General features: G+C 52.7%; 4 protein-coding genes across 8 annotated transcripts in view; 1 reads left to right on the top strand and 3 right to left on the bottom strand.

The window, feature by feature from the left end:
- Window positions 1–211: 211 nt before the first annotated feature.
- Lrrc14 (leucine rich repeat containing 14) lies at window positions 212–4,047 on the top strand. 2 transcript variants are annotated; one of them, XM_008834387.3, is made up of 4 exons: window positions 212–347; window positions 1,731–2,084; window positions 2,224–2,808; window positions 2,908–4,047. In XM_008834387.3, exons 2-4 carry the CDS (start codon window positions 1,756–1,758, stop codon window positions 3,473–3,475), a joined length of 1,482 nt encoding a protein of 493 aa, XP_008832609.1. In that variant the 5' UTR covers window positions 212–347; window positions 1,731–1,755; the 3' UTR covers window positions 3,476–4,047. The 2 variants fall into 2 exon arrangements, with proteins under 2 accessions (XP_008832609.1, XP_008832608.1); XM_008834386.3 differs by having other exon boundaries at window positions 345–475.
- A 153-nt stretch (window positions 4,048–4,200) lies between these two features.
- Lrrc24 (leucine rich repeat containing 24) lies at window positions 4,201–10,328 on the bottom strand. Its single transcript, XM_008834388.3, has 5 exons — window positions 10,246–10,328; window positions 7,193–7,413; window positions 6,713–6,991; window positions 6,396–6,564; window positions 4,201–5,218 (listed from the first exon to the last, which is right to left on the bottom strand). The coding sequence occupies exons 2-5, from the start codon at window positions 7,361–7,363 to the stop codon at window positions 4,284–4,286; spliced, it is 1,554 nt and encodes a 517-aa protein (XP_008832610.1). The 5' UTR covers window positions 7,364–7,413; window positions 10,246–10,328; the 3' UTR covers window positions 4,201–4,283.
- Window positions 9,591–12,008, bottom strand: CUNH8orf82 (chromosome unknown C8orf82 homolog). The gene is made up of 3 exons (XM_008834389.3): window positions 11,793–12,008; window positions 11,312–11,360; window positions 9,591–11,104 (listed from the first exon to the last, which is right to left on the bottom strand). The coding sequence occupies exons 1-3, from the start codon at window positions 11,952–11,954 to the stop codon at window positions 10,659–10,661; spliced, it is 657 nt and encodes a 218-aa protein (XP_008832611.1). The 5' UTR covers window positions 11,955–12,008; the 3' UTR covers window positions 9,591–10,658.
- An 80-nt stretch (window positions 12,009–12,088) lies between these two features.
- Arhgap39 (Rho GTPase activating protein 39) overlaps window positions 12,089–24,635 on the bottom strand; it is a 105,920-nt gene continuing 93,373 nt past the window's right edge. For 3 of the 4 annotated variants that reach the window (XM_008834383.3, XM_029564171.1, XM_029564172.1), the window contains 6 exons: window positions 19,638–19,730; window positions 16,076–16,149; window positions 15,092–15,291; window positions 14,289–14,380; window positions 13,377–13,546; window positions 12,089–13,283 (listed from right to left, as the gene is read on the bottom strand). In XM_008834383.3, the coding sequence (XP_008832605.1) occupies window positions 13,089–13,283; window positions 13,377–13,546; window positions 14,289–14,380; window positions 15,092–15,291; window positions 16,076–16,149; window positions 19,638–19,730 (824 nt within the window). In that variant the 3' untranslated portion in view covers window positions 12,089–13,088. The remainder of the gene's footprint in view (window positions 13,284–13,376; window positions 13,547–14,288; window positions 14,381–15,091; window positions 15,292–16,075; window positions 16,150–19,637; window positions 19,731–24,635) is intronic. The other variant, XM_008834384.2, reaches the window with a different exon arrangement.

The following is a 24,635-nucleotide window of genomic DNA, read 5'->3' as shown; positions in this document are numbered from 1 at the left end:
CTGTGTCCGTGGGCGGGTCAGTTAGTCCTGCTGGGCGAGGGTCGGAGAGAGTCGGCGAGGGCCAGCCCTGGGAGGCCTCGGACCCGGACGGGAGCCAGGGAGGTGCCGCTGCGGCGGGCAGGGGCCCGGCTGAGCCCGGCTCGCGCGGAGCGACCTCGGCGACGCCTCCGGCGTGGAGGATCAGGCTGCACTGGAGCGTTGAGGCCTCGGCTCCTGGTGCATTGAGGCGCGGGCGTCTGCGCGAGCCTCCCCCAGAGACCACCATGTCCCCTGCGGGCAGCAGCATTACCCGGAGGCAGTCCTTGCTCGGCGGGCAGGTCGGCTGCTTTCGTCTCCTCTCATGACAGGTACTTGAGCAGATTGTACTGTCAGCGAGGTATGCATCGTCCTCGCAAGATTCCCGTGCCAGCAAACCCAGGTCGAGTGTGGGCATTCGGGGCTTCTCAGGAACTCGTGCCTTAAGGACTTACTCAAGGTAGGAGAAGTCAGGAAACCTAGGGGCTCAGCTACCCTTCTCCCCACCTCCTTTCCCTCTCCGTGACCTTGGGCTTCCAATCTGTAGTAGGGGGATTGCTGGTAGTGTAGTTCTGGGTATAAGACGTCTGGCCTACCGGAAGTCTGCCTGCCCAGGTCCTTCAACCTCAGGGTCTTTAGCTGTGGCTTCTCAGCGTATGGGATGCTGTTTTGGCAATCCCTGACCTGGACGCTTCTGAATCCCATGAATTTAAACTCACTCTCTCTCCACATTGGTTCCATAGTGAAGAAAGGATACTTAGATAGGTAGCAAGGATCATGGAAGGTGAGAGTCGCTTTTCTCAGGGTTTTCTGTGCCTGGTTATACCCTAGAAAACAGTTATCTCTGGAGTTCACATTCACGGCCTTGATCTCATGGAATGTGCATCATCTGCTCAGATTCTGTGAGTCATGGCCTTTTCTTACTGGTCTTGGCACTTGCTAAGACATGCCTGGGCTTCCTGAAATTCAAGGGCACATTTGTGAGGAGTGTGAGGGAGGGAGCCACGATATGGCTACTGGCCTTGCGATAGTTCTCTATGTTCTAACACTGATGAAATATGGAGAGAGGGGCCTGGGCTTTATTTTTACTTTTTTTTTTTTTTTTCCCAATCTGGAACTCCTGTATCAGGCTAGGCTGGCTAACTAGCCAATGAGCTCCAAGGATCTGCCTGTCGCTGCCCACTCTAATGCTGGGATTAGAGAGGTATGTTATCCATACCTGGCTTTTACATGGGTGCTGTGGATCTGAAATCAGGTTCTTGTGTTTGCTCAGCAAGCACTTTACCTATGGACCCATCTCCCTAGCCCTGTTTACTTTTGAGGAGAGATTTCTGAAGCATATTTATGATCTGGGGCCTAGAAGAGCAACAGCTATCGGTCAGAAGCACACATAAACAAGTAGGTTTTTGATAGTGTCACACTATATATACTACTTGACACTTTGTTCCCCATGCTTCTGGGGTATGGCCTTGTCCTCGTCCATTCTGCCCAGAACTTGGGAGGCAGAGGCAGATTGCTACAACTTTGAGGCTAGCTTGGGCTACATAGTGAGACTCTGTCTTCAAAAGCCAAACAAAGAAGTGTCCCTTTGTGCAGTGGCCTCCATTAACTGCCAACTCAGTGTCAGACACCATCCTGGGTTTTTGTACCATTGATAATCTGGAGAGCTTGTGGCCTGGTGTTTGTCTTCTCCAATTAAGACCCCTCTCCTGTAGGTGGCTGCCTGCCCAGTCCAGCACCATGCACACGCTTGTGTTCCTCAGCACACGGCAGGTGCTCCAGTGCCAGCCAGCTGCCTGCCAGGCTCTGCCCTTGCTGCCCAGAGAACTCTTCCCCCTGCTCTTCAAGGTGGCCTTTATGGACAAGAAGACAGTTGTACTTCGTGAGCTGGTGCACACATGGCCTTTCCCACTGCTTAGCTTCCAGCAGCTGCTGCAGGAATGTGCCCATTGTAGCCGGGCCCTGCTACAGGAGCGGCCCAGCACTGAGAGCATGCAGGCTGTGATCCTGGGGCTGACTGCCCGGCTCCATAGTACAGAAGCTGATGCTGGCACACAATCCCTTTGCAGGTATACATTTATCTGTGAAAGGCCCACAGGCTAGGGCTCAGTGTGGGAACAGTCATGTTTGTTGCTCCTGTACAAGGCAGCTGGGAGGGATGTGGGCTTTGCTTCCTCATCCCCTGCCTCTGGCCATCCTTGTTCCCAGGAAGCATGCATTGCGGGTGCTGGACATGACTGGTCTCCTGGATGATGGTGTGGAGCAGGATCCTGGTACCATGAGCATGTGGGACTGCACAGCAGCTGTGGCCCAAACATGTATTGCCCAGCAGCAGGGCGGGACTGCTGAGCGGGGGCAGTTAGCTGTCCCTGTGGAAGTTCGTGTGGATCTTAGGGTGAACCGGGCCTCCTATGCATTCCTTCGTGAGGCACTCCGGAGCAGTGTGGGCAGCCCACTGCGGCTCTGCTGCCGGGACCTCCGGGCTGAGGACCTACCAATGCGCAACACTGTGGCCCTGTTGCAGCTTCTGGATGCAGGCTGTCTGCGCCGTGTGGACCTGCGCTTTAATAACCTGGGCCTTCGTGGCCTGTCTGTTATCATCCCCCATGTGGCCCGCTTCCAGGACCTGGCTAGCCTGCGGCTGCACTATGTACATGGGGACTCAAGGCAGCCTTCTGTGGATGGTGAGGACAACTTTCGCTACTTTCTGGCCCAAATGGGCCGCTTTACGTGTCTTCGGGAGCTTAGCATGGGCTCTTCTCTCCTTTCAGGCAAGCTGGACCAACTGCTTAGGTGAGTGGACTCAGTCACTGTTCTACCCCTTCTCTGTGTGAGTACCCTCCTCTGGACCTCCCTGCCTATGGCTTTTCTGTAATCCTTGTGTCCCTACAGCACCCTGCAGAGCCCCCTGGAGAGCCTGGAGCTGGCCTTCTGTGCACTATTACCTGAGGACCTATGCTTCCTGGCACAGAGCTCCCATGCTGCCAACCTCAAGAAGCTGGATCTGAGTGGTAATGACCTGTCAGGCAGCCAACTGCCCCCCTTCCAGGGCCTGTTGCAGGCAGCAGCAGCCACATTGCTCCATCTTGAGCTGACTGAGTGCCAGCTTGCTGATGCCCAACTGTTGGCCACACTGCCCACCTTGACTCGATGTGCCAGTCTCCGCTACCTTGGTCTCTATGGCAACCCTCTGTCCATGGCAGGTCTCAAAGAGCTGCTTCGGGACTCTGTGGTGCAGGCTGAACTGCGCACTGTGGTGCACCCCTTCCCTGTGGACTGCTATGAGGGCCTTCCATGGCCACCACCTGCCTCTGTCCTGCTTGAGGCTTCCATCAATGAGGAGAAGTTTGCCCGTGTAGAAGCTGAGTTGCACCAGCTGCTGTTGGCCTCAGGCCGTGCCCATGTACTCTGGACCACAGACATCTATGGGCGCCTAGCTGCAGACTATTTCAGCCTGTGATCTCTGGAATCTGGCTGAGAGATAGGTCAAGAGCCTTTGGGGTTGTGCTGGAGGCCTGACAAAGGCCTCTCAAGTTTTCTGCAGGGTCTGCCTTGTTCCTAAGTGTACCTACCTTGAGGCTCCTCCTCTGCTTCCTGCTTCCAGTATTTGGCTGTCTCTGGGTACTTCAGACCTGTACTCCCCTGCTCTGTGTGGCTGCACTTAGTTGTGCACAACTTCAGAGTTGTGGGCCTCTCTGCAGAAAATGGTATCTAGGCGCTTCATATCTCTACTAGGAGTGCAGTGCACTGGGGTGGTTGTCCGGATGACGTCTACTTCAGGGAGGCTTGGGGGTACCCCATGCAGCCTGGGGCCTTGTACCATGTTCCCTGCTTTGGCACCTAAGCCACCTTGTCATCTGGCTCTAGAGGGTGTCATCAAGGTACAAATGTGCAGTGTGTCTGGAATTTGAATTTGTGGCCTTTTCTTTGATGAGGGGGTCCTGACTGGACAGAAAGACCTGCCCCCATCTCTGCTGTTAGCCCCAGCATGGCCTGTAATCAACCATGCCACCTGCCCCACCCACTCGCTGGGCTACCGTACCACTCCTGCAGGATGGAGCCAGGGTGGGACCTCAGAGAGCTGGTGGCTGGGGCCACTGAAGTATGTAGGGACCTCTGGCCACGGTCACTCACAGTCCCTCAACTCCCGACCGGGCAGTCCCACACACGGTTCCGCGCACAAGCGCACCTTCTAGCTTTACTGATGAGCATGCGCGGGGTCGCACCGGCCAATCCCCGGTGCCACGTCATTGACACGCGCCGCAGGCTCAGCAATGGATCTCGTACGCGACGCGTGGAGGGAGACGGAGACCAGACGCTGGCCTATCGGCCGCGCTGCGGTCCCCGGGTTCCGCAGGTGGTGCCTCAGCGAACAGGGGCTTGGACCGGTCGATGACGAACATCTCGTGGCCGCGCTCGTCTCGGAGCTCTTCCAGCTGCGCGAAGGTGCAAGGCCCGTCGGAGTAATCGTTGACAAACAGCGCACCTTCCCCCTGCGGCGCGGGCATCTTTTTCCGGCGGCGCCGGCGGCGGCAGATCATGGTGACCAGCAGCAGCGCAGTGAGCGCTAGCAGTGCGATGGCCGCCGCGATCGCCGTCTGTGTGGCCAGGCTGAGAGCGCGAAAGGCCATGCTGCCCGCCTCGTGCCGGGGCTCACGTCCGGAGGGGCGTGCGGCCGGGGCCCGTAGGGCTGGCAGCTGCTGGGCTTGCTGCCGGGACGCGTTGACCAGGAGGAGGAATGGCACGTGTGCTCTGCCTCCGGCGTTGGCGGCCTCGCACTCGTACTTGCCGCCGTGCGCCAGCGTGATGTTGGTGAGGAAGAGCATGCCGCTGCCAGTGTCACGGATCGCTTGCCCTACCAGGCCCGGTGCCCCGTCTTCCAGCTGGGCCTGGGCTTGAGGCAGGCCCTCCCGAGACTGCAGCACCTTCCTCCAGGTCACCAGGGGCTGTGGGTAGCCTGATGCCTGACAGGCTACCCGCAGGTCCTCCCCCAGGTTAGCGGTTAGCTCCAAGGGCTCCACGTACACAGAGGGAGGAATACAGATGAGGCTACTACCAGATACTTCCAGCAGACTCTGAAGAGCCAGGCGCGGGGGCTCTGCACACGTGATCTTCTTGTCCCTGGAACTGAGCAACCGCCGGCCTCCATCCTTGATCCAAGAACCCAGCCAGTGAAGGGCACAGTCACAACGCCATGGGTTCTCTGTATGTAGAGCAGAACATAGCCTAGTTTGGGGTTCTGCTGGTCTACACAGAAGCCCTTTCCCATCGCCTAGAGATGCCTACGGAGTCCCAGAGCCCATATTACCTCTTCTTTCACCCTTCCTTGATCTTCGCCTCCAGTTTCTAGGAGTTTCACCCCCTCTTGGCTGTGTGGTCTGTTTCTGAGAAAGCATCTGTTCTGGCCTCCCCAGCCCACGTTTGTAAATCTCTTATTTTCATACATATTCCAGCAGCACTGAAACCCTGCAGTCATAGGACTGTTCTAGTTTTTGCCTGCCTTCTCTCTGTTGATCAGAGTGGCAAGTCTCAATTCTGTTAAGTCACTCTGCAGCTCGTACCTTAGGTAGGTGCCTTCCTACTAGCACTCCTTGGCAGCCCTTTAACAAGGCTGAAGGTTAGGGTGTGGCCCTTCAAAGTGCTGCTCAAGATCTGCCATAGTGAAACAGGATAAAAAGGGAAACTTACAGGGACATGGGAGGGGAGGTATGTCCATGTGGAGTCTGGTTGAAGCCTTTCACTGGTTGAGAATTAAGGATTCTAGCACATTTAACATTTGCTTTAAAGGTTGCTGACAGTGACAGAGAATGCTAAATAACGCTGACCCATACTTAAGGCCTAACCCTATATGATATTCAAGTATGGCCTTAATCCTTTTACATATATTTTCTGGGGTAATCAAGACTAAACCTTCGCTTACAGTAAGAACATCTTCCCCTGCAACCCTGGTGACCTAGCATTTTGCCTTATCAGTTGTAATCCTATCCAATATATAGGAACCATCTTATGCGCTTACTTACAGATGCAACTTCAGAAGCCACCCAAACCAGGTGACTCTTTGTAAAACCCACACCAGTGCTCTTCGTTGTGTCTTCAAGAGCATCCCTCTCTTAACCCTCATACTTAAAATTTATATTAATCTTTTAGTAAACTCCAGTTCTGCTACATATGGCTCATTCTGAAATTCTTCTCTGCCCCAAAGTCAAGAATCTGACCCTACCACAGTCAGAGATCCCTGAAAGATTACAGGAACTCCCCAGGCTGACTTGGCTACAGGTTGGAGCTGTGTCTCTGTCCCTGCCCCTTGTACACCTGAACCACTTCCTACTGATGTGGTTGTGGACCAGACTGAGACCCTTGCTCAAAGAAGAGTAAGTTACCTGTGAGGCGCAGGACTTGCAGGCTAGTGAGAGGCTGCAGGACCTCCCTGCTGATGGTGCCCAGTTGGTTTCTGCTGAGGTCCAGCAAGGCCAGGGAGGAGAGCCCAGCCAAGGCCTGGTCCTCCAGCAATTCAATGCTGTTTTCTTGAAGATGCAGCTCCTGTAGTCGCTGAAGTAGGGACAGAAGATTATCATGAAAAAGCCCTGGGAAGCTAGATAGATTTGACTTATCTCCCCTAACTACTCTCTCCAGTGGGGGAGTGATTAGCATCAAAGGAAGAGCCCAGAGCCCGTGCTTTTTGGCCTTTGGCACTCACCGGCATGTGCAAGAAGGTGAAATCCAGCAGCTTCGCCAGCTGATTGCCAGCCAGGTACAGTACACGCAGCTGGGCCAGACCTATGAAAGCACCTCCACGCAAACCGCGTAGCCTGTTGCCGGTCAGTGCTAGTTCTAGCAGGCGGGGCTGTGATCGGAAGGAGCCGGACTCCAGCACGTGAAGGCTGTTATTGTGAAGATAGAGATGACGCAGGGCAACAAGCGGTGCCAGGGTACCTTGCTCCAGGTGCGCGATGCTGTTGTCCTGCAGGAACAGCGTCTGCGGGTTGGAGCCAGAGAAATGCTTCACTGTCGGGGGCGGGGGGTGTCTGTGGCCGGTGAAACGCCCCATCCACTCGTCTGCCTCTGGACCCTAGTGACCTTCCTCTATACCTCTGAAACTCACAACCCCCTCCACTGTGGTGGGCACTTACAGCCCACTACTCCAACCCAAGACCTTCTAATTTGACATCGTGCCCACCTGTGTCCCAGGAGGGATCCCTGGTGGGACCACGCGCAGCCGCAGGGCGCCGCACTCCACTGTGGCGCTGTAGCAGCGGCAGGCAGCTGGACAGCCAGCGGTGTGGGGTGGGACCCCGGGCAGCAGCAGCAGCAGTCCCAGCAGTAGCAGAGTGGAAGCCCCTGGAGCCATTTCCGAAGAGACCCACCAGGAAGGGTTTGGCCCCAGATGGGATGCGCCTCCTGCAACAGGTTAGCAGGCCAGTGCTAACATTGAGCCAGTGCATGAGCAGGAATGGAATGCCAAGTGTGGTGGGTCACCCTGTAATCTCAGCACTCTGGAGCCTGAGGCCACAGGATTGCTGTGAGCTCGAGGCTAGCCTGGCTGGGCTGCAGTGAGACCTTGTCTCAAAATACAAAGCATCAACAAAAATAAATAAAAAATAGCCAATATACAAACACAGATACAGATAGAGGTCTACAATGTGTGTAAATTGTTTTTTTGTGTGTGACAGGGTCTCACTATGTAGTGCTGGCCTTCAACTTGCTATGCAGACCAGGGTAATCCACCTGCCTCTGCACCCAAGTGCTGGAATTAAAGGCATGTGCTACCATGAACAGCCATGTGTGTAACTTTTGAAGAATTAAAGTCAGTACAAGAAGGTGATGAATAAAAATAAAACCTAGTTTCTTCCCTTGACAAAACCTTCATGAGGGCTGGCAAGATGGCTTTGTGGGGAAAGGCACTTCCTGGCAAGTTTGGTGACCTGAGTTCCATCCACTGAACGTATGTAAAGGTGGACGAGAGCCAACTTCACAAAGTTGTCCTCTGACCTCCACAGGCATGGCCCTGTGTGCCCCTACCATGCATGCACGAGCACATATAAATTTTTTTAAAGGAAAATTTCATGGGGGGCACCCACCCAGCCCTAGACCTCTTCTCATGCCTATCTTGAGAGCTCCTGGTCCTCATGGACATGACAACACCACCCTACCTGCACCCTGGTGATGGCCTCTCCTTGGCTCCCAGGTTAAGAGGCTTGCAAGAAGTCCAATTACACAAGTATGGGCCAGAAAGGAAGAGCAGGCTCTGGGCAGACATGTCCCCTTGTCTTCACTCTGTGGGTACTGGCAACAGTCTAAGGTTTGGCCCAAAGCAAATATCTTTTTCTGTCCCAAAACAAGAGCAAGGAACTCTATCTTATGGTTCATTTGTCATGATTTGAGTGGGATGTGGGGAGAACTGGTTTAAGAAGAGCCAGGAAGGGCTGGAGAGATGGCTCAGCAGTTAAGGACACTGGTTGTTCTTGCAGAAGGCCCCAGGTTCAAATCTCAGCACCCACACGGCAGCCAACAACAGTCCTTAACTCCAGTCCCAGGGGATCTGACAGCCTCTTCTGACCTCCATGGGCATTGCACAACACGGGTGCACTTACCTACATGCATACAATACATGGCATACACATAAAAAATAATTAAAAAAAAAAAAGAGACAGGAGCTATAGGGCAGTTACAGCACAGCTTGGTGCAGTCTATACTCCCACTGCACCAAGGTTGGTGACCAGCATACCTAGAGTTGGGGGTTTTCCTCTGGTAACTTTTACTTTCTTTTAGATTTTTGAGTCAGGGTCCTGCTACATAGCCCAGGCTAGACTTGAACTTGAGAGTCTCCTGCCTCATGCTCCCAAGTGCTGAGATTACAGATATACACCACACCCAGCTTTCTTGGGTTATCCTGGGAAAGCTGGGATGTGAGAGCAGGGGCCTTAGGCCGCCAACTGCTTTTTCTCCTTCCTTCTAGGGATTGACTGACCTCAGGGTCTCATGCACATTAAACACAGGCTTAGGCACATGGTATACCACTGAGTTAAACCTCCAGTTGGTTATCTAATGTAGTGTCCTAAGTGGACTGGAGGAGCAATGACCACTGAAATTACAAAGTATAATTTGTGGTGGCTTACTGTATGCACCTGTCACTCTAGGGATGGGAGGCCTGGGCTCTAGGTCTAGGCACAGTAAACCCAGTTTTAATGGCAAGACCAGGGTTGATTTTCCTATTCTGGGGTTAGGGAAGATAGGGCAAGCATGTGCCATTCTTCAGTCTTCACCCTCACTTGGCATCGTCTACCCTCTCAACACCCATTATTATTATTATTTGATCTTTTTGAGACAGGTTCTCCCTGCACCTCCAGCTGGCCTGGAACTTGGTATGTAGACCAGGCTGGCCTTGAACTCACAGAGATCTGCCTGCCTCTGCCTGCCAAGTGCTGGGATTAAAGGCATGTGCCACCACGCCCAGCTGAACACCCATTATTAAACTAGGTCTTCTTGCTCTAAGTTGAATGATAGTAAGTAGTCTTAGTGTTTGTTTCTATTGTGCCCCAGTTGTAATTCACATGATTATTTAAAGTCATTAGAGATCAGGCAGCACAGCAATCAAGTTTTAATGAAATAGTTTTGGCTTAGGTAAAGGCAGATCCCAGGTATCTCAAGTTGTGTGGCAGCCCAAGAAGCTGGAGCATTTCCTAGGCTTCTGGGTTTAATTTCCCTGAGCAGAAGGGCTAGCTGGCCCCTGGCTCCAGGCCTTGCCATCTGTCCAGCCTTCAGTAGCAACGCTTTGATCTGCGCCTCAGGGATCCGAGATGCTGCTCAAGTAGATGCCCAGTGTGCATCACTTTTAAGACAGCCATGACAGGAGGGCCCCAGACTAGAAGAGCCCAGAAATCCTTTTATCAGGTCATGAACCCCTAATCCTGGGCAGGAGCCGGATAACAGTCTCCCGGGCGCCCATCTGCACGGGAGGAGGTTGGAGGCCAGCGCTGTGTCCTCTCAGGTGCAGCGCGAGACCTTAGCTGAGGTCTTCGGTAGCCCTTGCAACCTGGCGCCTTAAACCTCCAAGACCTTCCCTAACTCCCCCCTCAGGCTCCAGTGGGTCTAGGGCTGGGCTCATAGAGGGCGTGGTCTCCACTCCCTCCCAGCTGCCAGGATACATGGCCTTTTCCTGGGGCGGCGGCAGGAACCCAGGTCTTGATCCCGCCCCCATGCCGGGTGACCTTGGGCCGGGATCCCCCTCACCTGACGCTCCGGCAGCAGAAGGCTCCCCACCGAACCCGCGGCGGCGGGACTAAAGAAGCGACAGGGGGCGGGGCGCGCACGCGCACCGGGACGCGCACAGCCTGCGCCAGGCGCTCGGCCTGACGTAGAGAGCGCAGGCCAATCCGCGGGACGCCTGGCGGTTGAAAGGGTGAGAGGTGACGGAGAGACCTTCTGTAGGGATCCAGGGCAGCGGGTCGGCGGCAGCACCTTGGACAGCGCCAACTCGCTGGTCGCCCGGCTCCTCTGCGCGCATGCGCACTCTGTCCCCCATGTGCGCAAGTGACCGGGGACCCCCGGGTCCCACTTGGAACACTGGGACCAAGGGGAAGCCAGCAAGCGCTGCGAAGCCTGGTGGTTGCCCTAACCCTATCCACTCGGCCCCAGCCCACGGCTCAGGGCGGCGGAACAGGGAGCAGCAGCGGAGCCAGATCCATAGTGAGGGCAAAACGGCGGCCCTGCCATCGCACGTGGGAGGGGACCGTGGGTGATCCAGGTCCATACTCAAAGCAGGTGCTGAGCTCGAAGGCCAGGGCCGAGCGTACCAGGCCCACGCCTCCCGCGCGCTCCGGCGCCGGATGGTACAGGCGCCCGTTAGCCGCCAGGGGCAGCAAGCGAGCCGGCTCGAAGGGTACGGCCAGGGCCTCTCCACCGCCACAGTAGGAGAGGCTCGGGGACCCGCTGTCGGTGGCCAGAAGGTGTGTGAAGACCACAGGCCGGTCTTCACAGCGCAGGAAGTTGCGCTCTCTGCCACAAGGCGAGAGGAAGGGGAAGGAGGTCTCATAGCGCCCGCTGCGGTTGGGTCTTAGACGGGAGAAGAAAGTGACCAGGAACTGCAGGTCTGTGGGAACAAAGGAATGAACGACGCTTCATGCTGGGCGCCCAAGCTCCCTAGACAGGCTCCTCTCCCTGGACCACACGCGCGCGGGCACTGGGCTGCCGGCTCCCCGATTGCAGGCGAGCTCTGCCTGCAGTGCGGGGAGCGGAGACAGGTCTAGGGATGTCTCGAAGGGCTGGGGAGAGGCATTGGAGAGCAGTGCAGTAGTACCTTTGAAGGAGGTGACGAAGTTCTTCATTTTAGAGTCATCCAGGAAAAGCTGCAGACAAGAGGGGACAGACTGTAGACAATAAGTCCGGGCAAGAAGGCCCTGAGCTCAGTGTTGTGCCCGCGGTCCTTGCTTTTCTGGGTTATGTGTGCAAGGGGGCATGAGAAAGGGCCCTGGCGGGTTTTCCCTCACACTTACATACAGGTTTCCTGCCCTGCAGTCCTTCCCCCCTCCCAAAGCCGGCAGGACTGATGGGTGTCCACGGCAATCGGGAGAATTTAGCCCTGGGGTTGGGGCGGGGCTGTAGCACCTTGTTGGAGGCTGGCCCTGGAATTTCCAGCTCCGGGCCTGGGCTCTGCAAGCCAGATTCACCTCCTTGGCCCCGCCCCCAGGACCCTTCTCCGCCCGAGGCCCCGCCTTTTGCCGGGCGCACGTTAGGCTCCAGCCACCTCAGGATTCCTCTATGCCCCAAGGCAGGCCCACCTGGCCCTGGTGATCCACGTAGTAGAAATACTCGCGAGTTCTGGGCTCGGGGCTTTGGCCCTGCGTGTAGGAGACGCGTCTGTCCCCGCTGCAGGCCCGAGCTCCTCGCGACCTCGCCAAGGCCAGAGTTAGGTGCGGCACTGCCCGGTGCCGCGGCCACATCTTTCCGCACCGGAAACAGGTCACCCAAGCGCGGCACTGAGCGAAACACTTCTAGAACCGTGGCCTGGAGCTTTCGTTCCCTCCCCCGGAAGTCGTCAGATTCCTACCCCCCCGCCCCCAAGCTGTGTCAGAAGGAACCCGAGGCTTAGGCAGCAGGAATGTCCACATTAACTTTATTCACAGGAAGCACTGCCTCAGTCCACGCGTCAGAGCTAGCACCTGCAGCCCTCGAAGCCCAAGACCGCTAACTAACCCGGAGGACTGTGGGCCTTGGCAGGGCGGGGCTTTTGTTTTTAATAAATAAAACAACTCTAAAAAATATATATATATAAAACGAGGGAAATTAAGTTTGACCACAGTTATAACTCAGATTCCAGGACGGAAAACGCAGACGAGTCTTGGGTCCGGTCCGCGCGTCGCCAGGGTATGGAGTTTGGTCAGAGGCCTCGAGGTCAAAGAGGGTGGTGCTAACTTGCTCAGTGCGAGGACAGCGAGGACAGTTTGAGAGATAAATAGCATCTGGTTAAAACTATGTATGACCTTAGCAAATTTAGTTGACATCTGTCGCTCTATTTATATCTCTATACACAGGTGAGCTGGGTGTGGTACAGATTCTGGATTCAGGTTTACCAGAAAAAAAAAAAGTCTTTGCCCTCCCCCACCCGCCCCAAGGATGCCTGTCTAGCCCTGGCCCCACCCCAGAGGACTTTGGTTTGGGGGCTTCCCCTCGCACCAAGGGCGCTCAGGCCTTGGGCCGGCAGGCCACACCCTAATGATGTCCAGTCCAACTCTGGTTCAGGCCCAGACCTTAGGCCCTTCAGGGCAGGAGGGGTCAGGGAGGGGAGTGCCTGGAAGAGAGGTGCCCAGGACAACGTGGCATGTGCTCCGGCCGGCCTGGAGGGCAGTGTCGCTCGGCTCCGGGAAACAGAAGGCACTTCTCGGGGCTGGCCTGCGGCCGACAGCGGAGTCCCAGTGCCTGCAGGAAGTGGCCGCGAGGTGCGGGCGCAGCGACTCTGCCTGGGTGGGTCTGGGGCGGCGTGGGCGTCTAGCAGGGCCTGGCATGCTGCCCCTGAGTTAGGGCCTTCCCTCCCCCCTCCCCGTGCCCCACCTTAGCCCACATCCGTGGCCCGTGTGCTATAGCACGCCCTCCATGAAGCTGGTATCTAGATGCTGGATGAGCACGCGCAGGAAGGACATCTCCTTTCGCGTGTTCTCGAAGATGACCCTTGGGTCATCTGATTGGCAGCGCAGGCAGTTGGGTGCCATCACCATGGCCAGGTTGCTGACGTCCATCTTGGTAATGGCTACATTGGCTGGCTGCACGAACACCTACATGGGGTGGGGGAAGAAAAACACAACGTGGAGGGTGGGCATGACCGAGTGGAGGGTGGGTGTGGCATGGCGTGTCCAGAGCGTGCATACCTGGAGGAAGCGGATGAGGTAGCACAGTACCATGCGGTTGATGCGCGGTAGCGAGTGCACCACAGCCACGGCGGCCTCTGGACTCTCGTAGTGCGCAATGCATTGGTCGTAGAACTCATGAGGAATCAGAGGCTCTTCAAGCTCCCGGTACCACAGCTTCAGCAGTGATGCTGAGGGTAGGCATAGCTCAGATGGACATGATCTGGGGGCCACCAAGTCAAGCATCCCCCAGAGGCCACATTCAAAGGTGTGGGGGAGAGAATGGAGTCGGCTGGAAAGGGTCCTCCTGGACCAAACTGTCCAGCCTGGGTACAGATCCCAGAGATGGTAGCTACCCAAGGGTTTGGGATCAATCTTAGAATTTCTTTTTTCTTTCTTTTTTTTGGGGGGGGGTCTTTTTGAAATAGGGTCTCTCTATAGCCCCAGCTGGCCTGGAACTCACTATGTAACCCAGGCTGGCCTTGAACTCTGCAGAGATCCGCCTGCCTCTGCCTCCCAAGTGCTGGGACTACAGGCATGCGGTGGTGCCATGTCCCACTCAAATCTTAGAATTTCTTACAAGCATAGTGCAGTTGCTGCAGAAGCTGGCTGGGAAAGCCCCAAAGCAAAGAGCTACAGGCTGGGCTGCTCTGGAAGGGCTGAACCCAGGTGTGCCTTAAGACACTGTCCAGAGGCAGAGGGATGTCAAGAAGTAACTGGGGAGGTATCACTTCACTAAGGGGATTCCTTTGGAGGTAGGTCCCAGAAGTGGAGGAAGGTGGAAAGTTACAGCCACAGAAAGGCTGAGGGACAAGAGGCCTTGGCTTAAATGGCCACCTATGCTCTGGGCTCTGCATGCAGGTTAGCGCCCAGGAACTCCTTGAAACTTTAAGGATGGTCCACACCTGCCCTGCTGCTATGTAGGAGGCTCACCAGGGACGTGGGGGTCCTCCAGACCTGTAGGCACCTTCCACTGATCCACTTGCAACTTCAGAGCATTTACTTCATCAATGTCACCAGGGACCCTGGGGAGTACAGAGCATATCTGAGATGACGTTTGCTCATCTTGCCCTAGTGCTTGGGGTAGGAATAGTGCAGAACAACATCCCACCAACATGCTTACTCTTTTGTGGTAGTGTGGGATGGTTCAAGGCCTTGTTTCCCCTTTGGGGGGAAGCATGACCCATGCATTTGAGTCAGTGGTATGGGGTCCTCCTGGGTCACTTTCCCTTCCTGGACTCTACTGGGTTCCCTGTGAAGCTGCCATTCTCTTCAGGCCACTAAAGTCCAAACTTACAACCCTGTTTCCCTACCTGTCCTTTGGGGCCTGAGCATCCCTGGTCCTGTCTGGTGACTCATGACAGTGGTTGACACTGTATAGCAAGTATCACCCCCAAAGCAGAGGCCATTACATCCTGATTCATAAAGGATGGTGAGCTGGGGCTGCTTGACTGCATGCTGTGTCTGATCAGCTACATGCCCCCTGAAGCTCTTGTCGTAAGTGAAGCCCCTGCTGGTGTCTAGGTACACTCTGGACCCCTGATGTCTGCTTCTTGTTGACCACTCTTATGGGGGATGTAGCAGCAGACTTGCCTCCTATGGGTAGGCCCCGCCTTGTCTCTTTTGGCTACATGGCCCTTAGGCTTAATGGTTCCTGCTGTTAGAAACATATAGTGGACATATGCCTGTGCACTCTCTCCCCGCCTCTCTGCCCGGGGCTGGGGTTGGCATGGCACCTGAAAATTCCCTCTGTCTGGTCACCGTTGAGTGCCAGCACCTCCTCAGAGAGCCGTGTCTGTACCCAGGGTAGTTGCCGGTCAGGGTAGCGCTCCTTCTGCATGCTCATGACCTCCTGCAGTGCACTGCCAAACATGGATGGGCTGAACACGGCGTTCTTGGCATGCCGGATCTCCTCCACATTGGGCTTCTTTAGCCCCTGTGAAGACAGTCCAGCACTCAGGTTCCTGATCTAGTCCAGCCTCCCTTTTTCATCCCTCCGAATTGGAGGTCTTGGCCCAATCAGAACCAAGGGCAGCCTAGATCCTGGCCCAAGTCACCAAAGGGTTCTCTCATCAGGCCATCTGCAATACATCAAAACATGGATACAGGCCGGGCGTGGTGGCCTTTAATCCCAGCAGAGGCAGGCAGATCTCTGAGTTCAAGGCTAGCCTGGTCTACACAGTGAGTTCCAGGATAGCTGGGGCTACAGGGAGACCCTGTCTCAAAAAGACCAAAAACAAAACAAAACAAAACAAAAAAAAAACCCAAAACAAAAACCCTCATGGATATATAGAAAGGTGGAGGGGTGAGTCTCTAACACAGGATGGTCTTTTGACCCTCTTGTAGCTGTGCTTGCCTTCCACATCTCACCATGCCAGACGGAGTTCTTAAGGGGCCAGTGTAGCAAGGATGCTGTTCCCGGGCTCTCCATGCCACAAAGGCAGGCTGAGCATGTCTGGGCACATAGATCAAGTAGGCTACCTGATGCCCTGCCTAGCCCATGCATGCACTCCTTTGGATTGGCCCTCAACTGGAGGTCTGGATGTGTTCAGGGGCCCTCTGAGGGGAAAGTGCAGGAGACCATAGGATCTCCTGTGGCTTTACTTGTCAGCCGATGACACAGGCTGGGGGTACTTCTAGATGAACCTCCCCAATGGGCTTCTGGAAGGACTGGAGGTGGGCTGTTTGCCCTACCCTGCTTCTAACAGAAGCATTTGTACCTTTTTGGCCCCAGTTAGGGCTGCCTTCTGCAGTTTGTGGTAACAGTACTTCGCATAGGTGCTTATCGCCACCCCTGAAAAAGAAAGAGTACCAGTCAACCTGGTATGGACAGGGGCTGAAAGCAGCAGTAACTGTAGGGGCTTCTGGTGTGGTCAGCCTTCCACCCACTCCTAAGTAGCCCTTACTCTCTTTCCCAGGCAATGGCCTTTAGAGCACAGACCCAAGCAGAGAGGTAAGAGGAGAAATCCCACTGCCAGCCTTTCTATAGCCACCTAGGAACAGCAGGTTGGGGACAAAGCTACTTCCCTATAAAGAGTCACAGGTTTGGAAAGAGCCCATCCTGAGCCCCAAGGCCCCAAAACCCTACTTTCTTCCATCCTTAGTTGGCCTTAGAGAGCCTTTTGGGCTTCCCTGATCTCTGGGGAAGGAGCTGCTGGATGAGACATCTGGTGCCTCTGGCCAGTGCTGCGGCAAGCCCAGCTTTCCAGCAGCCCTGGTCTTCTTGGGGGTGGGAATGGACTGGAGGTGGAGTGTCAGGTAGAGGGAGGATGGAAAAAGAGAGCATGTAGAAGATGCCAGTGTTCTGAGCCAACACTATCTAACCAGAGGGCAAGGTAATAGCAGGGCTGAAGGCTGGCTTCCTCTCTCAAGGGAGGGGCTTTCTAGGACTCAGCCCCTGTAGTAGAGCTGGTGGTACTGGAGTGTTAAGTGAGTAGTAGACAGACTAGGCCTGGTGGGACTGGAAGATGATGTCTCTTCCCTGGGAACCTGGGGTCTATGTGGCACCCTCCTGGTCCTAGCAAATAGGGGGGCATATGACAGAACATGCCAGGAGGTATTGTGGTCAGATAGCCACCAGCCAGGGTTGTGTGCTTCTAGACACTTGACATCCCTCTTCTGGAATGCACTTGCTCCTGCTGCCCTCCATGCTTGCCACCTGCTCAGATGAATGGGGCCTGTAGATCCAGGCTCACAAATGGGAGTACCTTTGCCTTTGAAAGGAAGCAGTTTCTTGTGGACATCTGAGGACTTGGAGGGATCCTTGGATCACAATTTTAAAAACACAAGTATGGGCTGGGCGTGGTGGCGTACACCTTTAATCCCAGCACTTCAGAGGCAGAGGCAGGCAGATCTCTGTGAGTTCAAGGCCAGTCTGGTCTACATAGTGAGTTCCAGGACAGCTGGGGCTACAGGGAGACCCTGTCTCAAAAAGGCCAAAAAAAAAAAAAAAAACAAACAAACCATCAACAACAAAAAACCCACAAGTATATTTAGCCCATGAGAACACTCACTAATTATAACAAAATAATTTTTTCATCACATTTGTAAAAAGGGCTCTTTTCTAATCAAAATAATTAAACATTTCTCAGATGTTTATGTCTTGGACAGTCTGCCCCAGGTCCCAGAAGATCCACAGACCCTGGCAGAAGATCTTGGCTTTGTCTTCAGTCGGCTTGGGACAGTGCTGGAGCCTCCTACTGCAGGCCACCTGCTCTTCACAAGAGTTCTGAGGCTCCTTTGTTTTTAAAGAATGGATAGGGTGTTATGCCAGGCTTGGTGGCACATGCCTTTAGTCCCAGCACTTGAGAGGCAGAGGCAGGTGGATCTCTGTAAGATTGAGGCCAGCCCGGTCTACATAGTGAGTTCCAGGACAGCTGGGGCTACAGGGAGAAACCCTGTCTCAAAAAAAGACCAAAAAAAAAAAATATATATATATACTGTTTAAGTGCTTCCCCCCGGCTTAGCTCAAAAGGTGAAGTTTGAGGACAATGGAAGGGCTGAGACTGTTGTTTCCTATTCTGTTCATTCAGTGCTGACATGTGGGAAAATATAAAAGTGTTTAGTGGACGCGTAGAACCAGAACAACCCCTGCCTACTGAACTACCTACTACTTCTCAACTAGTGGTGGGGCACCAGTTTACTGTAGAACAGGGGCAAGGATAACACCTGTTTCATAGGTACCTGTGAATGGTTGATCTGGAAGTCTGGTACTCAGTAAGTATTCAAAAGACAGCTGCTGGTGCCATGGCTGTGGCAGGTAGAACAAGACTGAAGCTGGGGCCACATATGCCCCAGAGTCTAGAAAGTTGCTGTGATTTCTGCTCTGTGTTCAGTGTCCAGGGTGGGTCAGACAGTGGTCATGGCTAGCCTAGGGAAATGTTTCCTTGTGAGGAGCTCTGTTCTGGGTTCCCAATCTGGCCTTGCTGAACCTGGACCAGTACCTCTACCATGATGCAGGTAGTTTTACTGGTGGGGAAAGGCTGCCAACAGACTTATAGGAACAGCTTCCAGGCATCTAGACCATAAGCCACAAAGGCTGTGGTTGCTTACCCTCCTTGGTCCAGGTCCTTGTGTCAGGTCGGTTCCTTGATCCCTACCTGATACACACTCTGGGCTTCAATGCTTTCCCCAGTTTTGCTCCAAACCCACAGGAACTTGTTCCCTGCCTTCTTGGCCACAGCAACAACTCATGATTCATAGGCATTTGCCCAGCTCCCAGGCCGCAAGTGGTTGGCCTAGGCAGGGTATCAGAGCTCTTTCTATTGCTATCCCCATGAGCAGTACAAGGTTGCCTGCAGCTTAGATTGCAGCTGCCTGACACAGGCCTGCTAGGGTAGCCTGGGAGGCCCCGAGTGAGGACAAGTTTTCAGCCTTATAGATGCCATCCTGGCCTTGCTCATAAGGGCCTCCGCTGTCCCTCTACAACTTCCTGTGGGCCCAAGTTTGTTCTAAGTATGCTTCATCCACTCTACAGAAAGTCCCCTCTTGTCCTGAGTCCCTGTATGCAGTATACAGTGGGAGAGGACTTTCTGGGGTAGGAAGAGTGGAGCAAAGAACAGGAAAGCAGGGCTTTCAGACAGCGTGAGCCATGGCTTGGTGGAAGTAGCTCTATACAGTTGTTGCAGGAAGGCTAGAACTGCCTAGGTCTCGGGGATTTGGGGGAGGAGGGAGGGTCACTGAACTGTCATCGGGAGCTCTGGATAGGGATGGCATAGCCTCTCCTGGAGCTCAACTTGAGCAGAGTGGTTCTGAGTCGTAGCCCAGGGGAAAGGCAGGAAGGATGCCGGTAGAGGAGGAAAGGGAAACTTTAGGCTTCAGAAGGCTTTTCTAGGGGCTACTCTGGAAGAGGGGAGATTCCTTGCTAATATTAGGATGGGCTCTCCTGACCTAAGAGGTGCTGGGGTAGAGAACAGGGCTGGGGAGGCACTTGCCACAGGGCACCTAGCTCCTTTGCCTGTGAGCCTCACCCCAGGGTCAGGTCTAAACACTCACCTGGGGGTGACTCCAGGCCTTCACAGACTAGTCCTCATGCCCCCTGCCCACCAAGAAGCAAGGTGGGGATTGTCCTGGGTACTGCCAGAAGAGGTACAGGTCATGTACCATTTCTCCAAGGTTCTTTTGGCACCCTAGACCTCCAGGTTCTTGCTTGTTTGGGGGGCCCCAGGCCTGAGGTTAGTGTCCCTCCCCCGACCCAGAAGCGGTTAGAGAAGAGAAGGCCAGGCGGCCATGGCTGGAGAGCAGAACGATGCAGAGGCAGCGCCCACGCTGCAGAGGCCCTACCATCTGGCTCTTCAACATAAGGCTTGGGTTTCTTTCTCAGTTTGGACTTCTTCTTACTGTTCCTTTCCAGAAGCTCTTTTATGTGCTGTGTCACTGGGGAGCAAACAGAACCATGAGGACCACAGGACACAAGCCAGAAACCAATGCCCATGTGGTTCCCACACGTGGTGGTGAAGAGGCCCCTGGGCCTGTTGGGGGCTGTCCTCATCAAGCTGATGGCCGAGTGTGTCTGGGAATAGGTGGCCATGTGCACACACAGGTCAGCATGAGGTGTTGGGACCCTTTTGATATTACATGACCAGAGGGGCTGGCTTTCCTCAGGAGTGGGTATGTAGGAAGGCAGAGGGATTATTCTCATCTGGCTGACAGCAAGCTTAGGCCTGGGCTCCTAAACTGGTGTTCATTTCACAGACCCATTAGCTACAAAGCCAACAGAAATGGTGAAATGAGGCCACATGGGCACTGTACAAGAGGAGTACCTGGACTGTTCCAGGCTGGCTTGGGCTGCCACAAGTGGCTTACTCATGCCTGTGACTTTGGTCACCTGGCTGAGGTCATGCCTACCAGGAGTCTACATTGTGAAATTACTTTCTACCTTTTCCTTTTATGCACTCCTTGGTAGTCAGTGACAAGGAAGGGATGTGTTAGGGCTATGAATATTCATTTTATACTTTGGGTTATAATTCATTATGAATGTTCTGTCACTGTCCCAGCTTTGCCCCTGGGAGCTTTAAGTTGGCTCCTGTATTCCAGAACAGGTTCTATTATCTCTCCTTCATTATCTTTTCTTCCTCACTTTTTTTTCTTCACTACTGGGGATTGAACAAAGGGCCTGTGTACATGCTAAGCAAGCACTCTATCACTGAGAGACTATCACTGAGGGTATTATGGCCCTCTTACTTATTTTGAGATGGGGAGTTATTTAAGTTGCCACAGCTAGCCTTGAACTCATTTTGTAGCCAAGGCAGGTCTGGCTTCTTGATCTTTTTGCTTTGAGTAGCTGAGATTACAGGGCTATACTACCAGGCATGGCTATATTTCCTAATTTTTTTTCTGTAGTTAGGGTGCTGGGGATTGAACCCAAGGCTTTGTGAATATCAGGCAAGTGTTCTACACTGAGCTATAACTCCAGCCCTTGATTTTTTTTTGAGATGGTTTCCCTGTAGCCCCAACTGGCCTGCAATTCCCTATGTAGACCAGCTGGTCTTGATCTCACAGAGATCTGCCTGCCTCTGCCTCTGCCTCTGCCTCCTGAACACTGGGATTAAAGACATGTGTCACTATGTCCAGTTGGCCCCTGAATTTTTAAGACAGGGTCTTGCTGTGTAGCTTAGGTTGACCTCAAACTCAAGATGCACCTGCCTCAGCCTCCTTAGAACTGAGATTACAAGCATATACTACCACCCCCAGTCAGTTTTGACACATCTTGTATATTCCCTGCACCAGGCTAAGATCAGCCATTTTCCTCAAGGATTATAGTTTCTTTTTTTATTTAATTTTTTTTTTTTTTTTGTCTTGTTGAGACAGGGTCTCCTGTGGCCCCAGTGGACCTGGAACTCACTATGCAGACTAGGTTGGCCTCGATTTATCTGCCTCCTGAGTGCTATACTAAAGGCATGTGCCGCCAGGTCCAGCTAGGGACTATAGGGACTATAGTTTCTTTCTTTTTTATTTTCTTTTCTTTCTCTTTTTTTGGTATTTCTGAGACAGGGTCTCCCTGTAGCCCCAGCTCACCTGGAACTTACTAGGTAGACCAAGCTAGCCTTGAACTCACAGAGATCTGCCTGCCTCCCGAGTGCTGGGATTAAAGGTGTGTGCTACCATACCTGGCCTGGGAGTATAGTTTCTTATAATGAAAGATTATATTTAGAAACTGAGAACTGGGCATTAGGCAGGCGTGCTTGCTGCTACTGGGGTATTCTTACTTCTAAGGGCTTTTCAGCAGGCAGAGCAAGCAAGTATATGTCCATTAACCCTTACATATACCCACATCTATATTTTGTTGGAGATTTAATTCTGATAGTTCAATAGTTCAATTTTTCAATAGTGTTTTTGGTATTACAAAAAGTCATTGACTAATTTAGGAAGCCAAAGATTTTTCTCTTATGTTACTGAGTGGATTTGTTTCTGGGACTTCTGTCCTGTTCAGAGATCGTTATTTACTTCATGTAAACCACACATTTTTTTCCTTTTTGAGATAGGGTCTTGCTCTGCAGCCCTGGCTGGTCTGGAACTCATGATGTAGCCCAGGATAGCCTCAAACTCAAGATCTCCTGCCTCAGCCTCCCAAAATATAACAGTTTCTTCCTCCTCTTCTTGCTCTATTTTGTCTCTTTTTGAATGGGCTTGCATCTGATTTTTAAATTTATTTGGGGGGGGGGTTTATCTACTTCCTAATGGCTTCATCCATGTAGCACGATGTCTTCAAGGTTCATCCATTATAAAGCATGTGTCAACAGAATTTTCTTTTAATGGCTGAATTTCTCATCATATGTATACACTATGCTTTGTTTATCTATTCACATATCAGTGAACACTTTGATATGTTTCTACTCTGGCTACTGTGAATATGCTGCTGTAGACAGTGTGCAGACATCATTGTAGTTGATTATTTTGGGTATAGACCCACAGGTAGAACTGCTGACACAAGGCAATTCTATTTCTAGCTATTTGAGTAATAACCATACCATTTTCTTTGTCGGGCTTTTATTTATTTATTTATATATTTTAAAATATAGTTTTTTATTTTATGTGTATGAGTGTATAGCCTGAACGTAAGTACACCTGTGTTGTGCAATGCCTGAGGAAATCAGAAGAGGGTGTTGGATCCCCTGGAGCTGGAAGTTATGGATGGTTGTTAGCTGCCATGTGGGTGCTGGGAGTCAAACCCAGGTCCTCTGCAAGAGCAGCCAGTGCTCTTAACTGCTGAGTCATCTCTCCAGCCCTGGGGGCTTTTGCTTTTTAAAAACTCCATTGTTTTCTTAGAGTCTAAGGCAGAATGGAAGGAAATGCAGGTGTTCAACCTGCTATCTTTTAAATTTTTTAAAAAGATCAACTTTAAAGATTGATATTAAAAATTTATGTGTATTTGTGTCCTACTGTATAGCCTAGGTTGGCCTGAAACTTGTGATTCTCTTGTCTCAGCCTTCCTAGTGCTGGAATTATAGCATGAACATCATACATGGCTCTTCACTATCTTTAATTGGATACTGGAAGTCTTGATAAAGACATGAAGTTGCTTTCCAAGGGGTTTCTATAGAAGTGTTCCTCCAAGCAACTTGTATCCAGTGCCACTCAATGTATAGTCTCACTTATTTGTAGGGATCCTGGGGACAGTTGAGAGACTGATGATGCCTAGCATCAGAGTACTACCATGTAAGATATAAAGCTAAGGTAGGGTCACTTTAGAGTGCCTTGGTCCTAGGGTAGTAAACACACAGCAGAAGTCACATAGATACTGGTAGATGAATCAAAAAACTGCAAACTAGGGCAGGCAGTTGAGCGCGATGTGCCAAGCATAGGAGCAGGCTCCATGCTGTTCCTTATCATGTCCTGGATAGGCTCCCTACCTCTTGGTTGCAGTATCCATTTTCTAAGTGCTACACATCAGGCCAGCTGGTCTTCTAGAGCAGAGGTTGCATCTTCCTAGGTTGATAAGGCCTGTCTTCCTGACCAGCAGTCAGGACCCATGCCATATCACTTATGACCTCAGTTTTTTGAGACAAGGTTTCACTATGTAACTCTGGCTGGCTTGGAACTCCCAATATAAATCAGGCAGTCTTAGAATTGTTGCAATCATCCTGCCTCTGCTTTCTGAGTGCTGACATTATAGATGTGCACCACTATTCCTACCTAACCTCCCATCTTTGGTTTTCTGAGACAGGGTCTCATTATGTAGTCCTGACTGGCCTGGAACTTGCTATGCAGACCAGGCAGGCTCAACCTACCTCTGGGATTAAAGGTGTGTGCCACTATGCCTGGCCTGGATAGCCCCCTGCCCCCGTTTTTTTTTTTTTTTAGATGATAGGGACTCTCTGTAGCCCCAGCTAGCCTGGAACTCACTATGTAGACCAGATATCCACCTGCCTCTGCTGGGATTAAAGGCATATGCCACCACACCCAGCCCTCTTGCTTTTTTAAAAAAAGAGAGAGATATTTTTAATTTTATGTGTATATGTGTGCACCTCTGTGACTTTGTGAGCACCACATACAGACCTGATGCAGGCCTTGAACTGGAGTTACAGGTGGTTATGAGCTACCATGTGGGTGCTAGAGAGTGAAGCCGGGTTCTCTGAGCCAGGTCCTCTGCAAGAACACTAAATGCTGAGGCTAAGCCTCAGGCAAACTTGAGGCAACCCAGGGTACCGATTGTGAGCACAGCCCAGACTCTACAGGCTGGATGCAAGCCACAGAGTCTCATTCCTCCATGAGGTAAGACCTCATGGGCTGTAAGTGGTATGCTGTCAAGTTACTGCCCCCAGACTAAATCCACTTCCTCCTTCTGTGCAAGCTAGGGCACTATAGGTCTAATACACTGGGAGAAAAGCACATACATTTCTGTGTGAACGGCAGCATCATAGGAGGCCCTACAGCTGCACACTTGCTGGCACATTGACCTAGGCTGGGCTGGATCCTCAGGCCTCTGATCATTTCCCAGTTCCTCTCCATTGCTCACTGAAGTATATGCTTGTGGTGCCTACTCTGAGCCTTGGTGCCTTGATGAGCAGTAGAGACAAATTTTCACAACCTACAGCACAAATACATTTGAAGGCCCCATAGAAGAGGCCAAGGAAGTGATTTATAAAGCCAATAGGAACACAGTTCCCAGGACTCCTTCCTTCTACTCCTAGGAAAGCCTAAGAGAATGAGAAACTGGGGTTCTTGAGTTCCCAATTCAGCCTGTAGGACCAGGCCCAGTCTACTTGGAACATGGCTCTGGTCTTCGGATCATGTATGGAACATGGGCCATGTGCCAGGTTCTGCAGCTGTCATACTTGT

This window comes from Nannospalax galili, unplaced genomic scaffold (genome assembly GCF_000622305.1).
Source record: "Nannospalax galili isolate Female #2095 unplaced genomic scaffold, S.galili_v1.0 scaffold717, whole genome shotgun sequence".
Taxonomy (NCBI): domain Eukaryota; kingdom Metazoa; phylum Chordata; class Mammalia; order Rodentia; family Spalacidae; genus Nannospalax; species Nannospalax galili.
The sequence above is the reverse complement of the archived record's forward strand: the minus strand, read 5'-3'. Positions and strand labels throughout refer to the sequence as shown.

Bases quoted from the DNA above. Each gene is read 5' to 3' on its own strand.
- Lrrc14 (XM_008834387.3), top strand. From the start codon at position 1,756: ATGCACACGCTTGTGTTCCTCAGCACACGGCAGGTGCTCCAGTGCCAG. The intron at 2,085-2,223 runs GTATACATTTAT...CCTTGTTCCCAG, and splicing joins GGCACACAATCCCTTTGCAG to GAAGCATGCATTGCGGGTGC. The intron at 2,809-2,907 runs GTGAGTGGACTC...GTGTCCCTACAG, and splicing joins AAGCTGGACCAACTGCTTAG to CACCCTGCAGAGCCCCCTGG.
- Lrrc24 (XM_008834388.3), bottom strand. From the start codon at position 7,363: ATGGCTCCAGGGGCTTCCACTCTGCTACTGCTGGGACTGCTGCTGCTG. The intron at 6,992-7,192 runs GTGGGCACGATG...TCCAACCCGCAG, and splicing joins GGATCCCTCCTGGGACACAG to ACGCTGTTCCTGCAGGACAA. The intron at 6,565-6,712 runs GTGAGTGCCAAA...TCCCTACTTCAG, and splicing joins TCACCTTCTTGCACATGCCG to CGACTACAGGAGCTGCATCT.
- CUNH8orf82 (XM_008834389.3), bottom strand. From the start codon at position 11,954: ATGTGGCCGCGGCACCGGGCAGTGCCGCACCTAACTCTGGCCTTGGCG. The intron at 11,361-11,792 runs GTGGGCCTGCCT...TCTTGTCTGCAG, and splicing joins ACGTGGATCACCAGGGCCAG to CTTTTCCTGGATGACTCTAA. The intron at 11,105-11,311 runs GTACTACTGCAC...TTGTTCCCACAG, and splicing joins CTTCGTCACCTCCTTCAAAG to ACCTGCAGTTCCTGGTCACT.